Genomic DNA, 5,691 nt, shown 5'->3' on the forward strand with positions numbered 1-5,691 from the left:
CGAACATGTTTTTTTGCCATGCCTTTTTGTAGTGCTACATGGTAACTGCCTAGTGTTAGTGGGTGGCAACTCCTAAAGTTTTGAAATCATGGCAACTACAGTAGACCAGACCATACATGGCAACTGCAGTTGAGCAACCATGGCAACTATAGTTGTCCGACATGGCAACCGAAGTTCAGCGACATGGCAACTACAGTTAAACGAACATTGATGAGGGTCTGGACCATGGCAACTGCGGGATGCGCGGTGACGGTCACGCGGGGCGTGCGGGACCACGAGGTACGAGGCCTGACGTACGGGGCGTGTGGGCGTTATCTATTCACTACAAGAAATATGTCAACTTGTGACCCTCACTATTGGCCGCTGAAAGGTCATTGTTTTTCATTTGCGACCTTTTTTTGACCAAAAACAGAAGGTCAAAAGCTGGCGGTCGTAAACTGAAATTAACGACCTTCTGTAAAAGATCGTCGGTTCTTCGATCAAAATTTTGGTCACTAGCAGCCTCCCCAGACCACGTAGGATCCAGCGTGGCAAGCTGACGTGGATAAGATTCAGCCCGGTCCAGTTCGGTGTTTTACATGGGCCGAGCCCAACAATTCAGCCTTTTATATATTTTTTCCCTATTAATTTGGATCAGCTACATGGGCCAAGCCCAACATTATAGCCTTTTTATTTTTGGGCTGTAGCCTTTGTTTTTCTTTTTTTATGCACCTTTGTTTTTGGGCTGTAGCCTTTCTTTTTCTTTGTTCTGTCAAGGTCATGTTCTTCAGATTTCAATATACCAATACAGAAAACCGACACAATACTTCAAATAACAGCAAGAAGCAATCTGCTACATCATATAACATACATACAAATGTGATAAGCATCAAGTTTACAATTAGATAACAGCTCTACAAGTATACGGTCTACCACACGAGTCTATCACATGAGCCCTACAAGTTCTGCTACATCATATAAAACACATACAAATAGGATCAGCCTAAAGGGTTTCATTGCTCCCAGAACTAGCTCCAATGAGCTAGAACTTATGCTTCTTCCAACTTCTTTGTCCTGATGCTCGTGAAGAAACATGAAAGGCCAGCCTCTGCACGTTATAGAACAAAATGATTAGGAACAAAATAAAAGTAAATCTAACAGCATATTTACTCCGCAAGGAACCACAACATATTTCTGCAGAAAAAGAACATGTATGCAAACCAACCACCAAACAAATAACGAGTTGGTTCATCTTATACCAGAATAAAAAAGAACACCGACCAGGAATAGAAGCATTCCTTGGTTTTCAAGCACACCAATTCATAAACATGATTTGGATATGGAAAAGACAAACATAGCAACAAGAGATAATCATAGTAAGTCAGCCATCCTACTATTCAATAGATGGTTCAGATTTCACCGTAACAAAACACTTAACAACCTCAACACTTGTATTTTTGCTTGCTGCAATCTAGACAACATCACCACAAGTTCTATGATGCATCCAAACTAGTGAACTTTGTGCATAGATCGGATCAAATCGAAGAGAGAAGGGGAAGGGAAGGGCTACCTTGAGGATCTAATCGAATCAGCCTGCTTCTTCCTGCCATCTTGTGAACAGCCTTCTTCTTCCTGCCATCAGCGGAAAGCTTTTTAAGTACAACAGGAGAAATGTTTCATACAGCGGAAAGGGGGACTTGATCAACATCGACTAACTTCACAAAAGAAAACACCTATCTAGGCAATAATTTCCCCCTGATTTAATAAGACAGCATGCCTGTTAAAAAAACTAGGCTCATTTACTTCTTCATGGGATTCAGATCAAAAAGGGTTCAATAATGAGATACAGTATTTTACAAGCTCTACAAGTATTATGTTCTTCAGCATGGAGCTCCTTCGACAGCTTTACTGGACGACCTGTTACATGAATCAACAGAAATGAATCAAAAAAACTGGAGCCAATATACTATGAGCAGACCTTTCAAAAAAGGACAGTTATTAAGAATGCCAACACAAATTCAGCTAGTACCATGCTTTTGGTTCTCCAGCTAGTTAAAATGAGATACTCATTCATACAAGAAAACAGACACAATATGAAAATTCATTGCACAAGTGCAGGTCATGCAAAATACTTCACTGCAACACATTGCACCTAAACTTCACAGAAGATATAATTATAAAATTCAGTTTGCTGCTCTTAACATTGGAAAAATACTGTGGGTTTGTTCTGATCACAGAAGATAGAACTGATAACATTAGTTTGCTGCAACTCTGTCGTGGATTTGTTTTAATCGCGGAAGATAGAATTTTTAAAATTCAGTTTGCTCTACTATCATTCAATAACTGCATCTGCAGCGGAGACAAGTTCTCTTACCCAGAGAGCCGACGTGCATGGACTTGCGCATCAGATGACAGAGTCGCCGGACTATCATCAATACCAAATTCCCAAACTCAATATAAAACCAGAGAAGTAACAGCCAACTGAAAAGGTATATGAAGACAAGGAGTGAGCATAAACATCGATTTTATTTACTTTTACTAGTTAGTGGAGGGGTGATGCGCAAGGAGTCGCAACTATCTGAAAAACTGACACACGTGAGCTAGGAAGCAAGCATTGGATCAAAATTGGAAAGCGTACGTGACTACATACAACATCTGATTATATAAGCAACTGTACAACGCAGCTATGTGCTAATTGCAGGCCCCGTTTGGATGCAAAGTATTTTTGAAGCATTACTAGAATACCATAGTTTTTGAAAAACTGTAGTTTTGAATACTTTGAGGCGTTTGGCTATACCAAAAACTGCATTTTCATATACAGTGGTATTGTTGTTACTGTGGTTTTCTTGGAGTATTAAAAAAGTGGTCTGGACCTCTTTTTCTCAAACTGAGGAAAAGTCGCTCGTGTCATCTGCTGGTTTGACTACCGTGCAGCTTGGTTCACAAGCATAACCAACCACACGTCCTTTCAATGGCATGCACCACACTAATTAAAATAGGATACTGATTCCTATTCTTTGTAATTAGCTACTGCCGATCAAGTCTGCAACTTCCTAGCTCAGCGGTCAGAAGACCATACAGCGTTGCATGCAGCCGGCCGGCACACACTGATTCGTGTAGCTCCATAGGTTTAGTATAAGTTAGATTAAGTTGTGTGACTATCGATCAAAACTACAGTAAAACAACATCAGCCAAACGCATCGGTAGTTTTTTTAAAACTGAGAAAAATGTAGTTTCTTTAAAACCGTAGTATTCATTGCCCACGCATTGCAATACCGAAGCTTTGAGATACTATGGTATTTTAAATACAGTGCTGCCAAACTAGGCTAACTCAAAAATTTGGCCATTCAGGCAGGCAGGGTAGGGGCACCGTGAGACACAGTAGCTGGGAGGGTTCTGGGTCCTCCAACCAGCACCCCTCTTCATCCATCTCGACAACAGTTCCAGGATCAAAGAGCACAACCTTGGCTTCAGATTTTGCTGACCCAGCTAGGACAAGGCTGCCGGGCCTGGAGAGGCCAAAAAAGCGAAGAACAAATCGTTTATCACCACAAGAGAGTTTATATGACAAAAGCTGAACGCATATCTATTAGAGTACCAGCAAATCAGATTGAACTTTCATAGAATGATTAGTACAACTAGACCACTTTAGTTTAGGATGACATAAAAGACTAATCTTAACCCACTGGTAGCAGTCTAACACTAGCAACTAGTGAGCACTGAAGAAACAGCACAATGAAATAGCTCACCCTGATGGTGTGAGCGTAGTTCCATCCGACCTCCTTGGAGAGCTGGCCGAGGAGGCAGTACCTGTGCCCAGGCCGCAGCCTCAGAACACTGCAAAACCACAAGCGACGTGAACATCAAACACACATACAAGACGCACGCCGAGATCTAGAAGGCAGTCCAACGCCGACGTACTTGAGCGCGTCAGGGATGACCATGCGCTTGGTCCTGTCGTACGGCGGCGGCACACCCTTGTACGCCTTGAGCCTGGGCGTCGTCCTCGAGGCCACCGGCAGCCCCGGGCGCGGCATCCGGTGCAGACGACCAGCAGGCGAAGCTGAAGCCGCTGTATTCGGACAGTACGAACAGTGAGCCATATGCCTGGACCCCTGAACCTTGAAGAAAGCAGTACAAAATTGGACTTCGTATAGAATAGAGGATGTGCCTAACTTGCAATGTACAAACATTAACATAATGTGGACAGTAGCATCTCGGTATATTGCTCTCCAGTTTAGCAGGCAGCATGTAGGCATCACGTATGCATAACAAGAATAAATAAAATTCACCAATCAACATCAAACTTGGGTGATTTGAATAGTATGCCAGCAGCCGAAGGCCCAGCTGCAGCCTAAGTATCTCGTGCTGCTGCATTTGGGAGAAATGGGGCTTAATTGTAGATTTTCAAGGAAGATCCACGAGCAAGTGCCGAGAAGGATCATAACACTAGTTGGTTTGAAATCCCTTGTACTTAATGTCTTGTGGGTTATCTAAGCAAAGTCTGCAGTGTGCATGACTCCAGTTATGGCTGTGCTTACAACAGATTAAGCACTGATAACTAAAGCACTGATAATGTGACTTACGTCGAGGAAATAAAGACTGATGATTAAAACAGCACACCCAAGCTACTGATATCAGCCAAGAAACACATGGTTACATACGACTATACAAGGATTACTCGGCACGGCATTAATATACACAACAAGGATTACTACACAATTGCAATGTGCAGGCACACTGGATGGCAAACTGAAACAACATGAAGCACAAAAGGATGAGCCAAAGGAGGCAAACCTTGTAGTCGAGGAGCATCTGGGGCATCTTCTTCATCAGCTCAACGGTGTTGGCACGCCTGCAGAAACAAACCAAACCAAACCAAATCATCAGGCATCGATCTAGGAGAGCAGGACGCCACAGATTGCGAGGAGGGGTGGAGGGAGATGGGGGATGGTCTTCTCACTTCTCGGCGGCGATGCAGTCGACCTTGTTGCCCTTGCGCTTGGTGCGCATCTCGCCGCGGGGCGGGTCGTAGGCCCAGTCCTCGCCGGCGAGGAGCACCTCCTTGCGGAGCCGCGCGCGCTGCCGGCCGCTGATCCCCAGCGGCTTCCACGCGCCCAGCTCCCAGTACCCCCACACACCCTTGCCCAGCTCCCCAGGTGGCGTCGATCTGGATCGGAGAGACGACGTCGGCGCGAGGAGGCACGGATCCGGAAGGCCCGCTGTGGCCATGGCGGAGGACAGGGAGGCGTGGGGATTCGGGCTCCTCGCCGTCGACGGCCATCGTGCGGGGGCGGGGGCGGCGGCAGCTAGGGTTTGGCGAGCGGGTGCGGGTGCGGGAGACAAGTGTTGGAACGGTGGGGAGTGGGGAGCGTGGGGCTGCGTGGGTGAGGGGTGAGGGGGTGAGAGGGCTACATGGGTGAGGGGGTGAGGGGATGAGGTCCGCCGTTGGATCCGGGAGCATCCGACGATGTATGATGCATGATCCGCGTGATATGTCTATGGACCAATCAGAACGCAACAAACAATTTAAAGGCTTTATGACCATCTAAATAGGTCAGAAAAAAATCATTTTTCAATTTTTTAGTGCACAAAATGAGTTTTTTTTGTAGAAGACCTATCAAATATTTGTTCAAATGATATCATACTCTGCAAAAGTTTACATCTTTGATTGGTAAACAGTATCGACAAAGGGATTTTTTATTTTCTTTG

At 44.9% G+C, this 5,691-nt stretch overlaps 1 protein-coding gene across 22 annotated transcripts; it reads right to left on the reverse strand.

Moving 5' to 3' along the window:
• Positions 1-806: 806 nt before the first annotated feature.
• Positions 807-5,363, reverse strand: LOC109760770 (uncharacterized). Of its 22 annotated transcripts, XM_040394236.3 has the most exons (9): positions 4,943-5,363; positions 4,777-4,834; positions 3,901-4,051; positions 3,729-3,789; positions 3,350-3,488; positions 2,354-2,460; positions 1,837-1,896; positions 1,550-1,611; positions 807-1,087 (listed from the first exon to the last, which is right to left on the reverse strand). In XM_040394236.3, the coding sequence occupies exons 1-6, from the start codon at positions 5,209-5,211 to the stop codon at positions 2,431-2,433; spliced, it is 708 nt and encodes a 235-aa protein (XP_040250170.2). In that variant the 5' UTR covers positions 5,212-5,363; the 3' UTR covers positions 807-1,087; positions 1,550-1,611; positions 1,837-1,896; positions 2,354-2,430. The 22 variants fall into 22 exon arrangements, with proteins under 22 accessions (XP_040250170.2, XP_040250169.2, XP_073361964.1 ...); XM_040394235.3 differs by lacking the exon at positions 3,350-3,488; XM_073505863.1 differs by lacking the exon at positions 3,350-3,488 and having other exon boundaries at positions 1,550-1,756.
• Positions 5,364-5,691: the final 328 nt, after the last annotated feature.

Source organism: Aegilops tauschii, chromosome 7 (genome assembly GCF_002575655.3).
Source record: "Aegilops tauschii subsp. strangulata cultivar AL8/78 chromosome 7, Aet v6.0, whole genome shotgun sequence".
NCBI classification, from domain to species: domain Eukaryota; kingdom Viridiplantae; phylum Streptophyta; class Magnoliopsida; order Poales; family Poaceae; genus Aegilops; species Aegilops tauschii.

Bases quoted from the DNA above. Each gene is read 5' to 3' on its own strand.
- LOC109760770 (XM_040394232.3), bottom strand. From the start codon at position 5,211: ATGGCCACAGCGGGCCTTCCGGATCCGTGCCTCCTCGCGCCGACGTCG. The intron at 3,790-3,900 runs GTACGTCGGCGT...GCCTGGGCACAG, and splicing joins GTCATCCCTGACGCGCTCAA to GTACTGCCTCCTCGGCCAGC. The intron at 1,897-2,353 runs GTAAGAGAACTT...TTCATGTAACAG, and splicing joins CATGCACGTCGGCTCTCTGG to GTCGTCCAGTAAAGCTGTCG.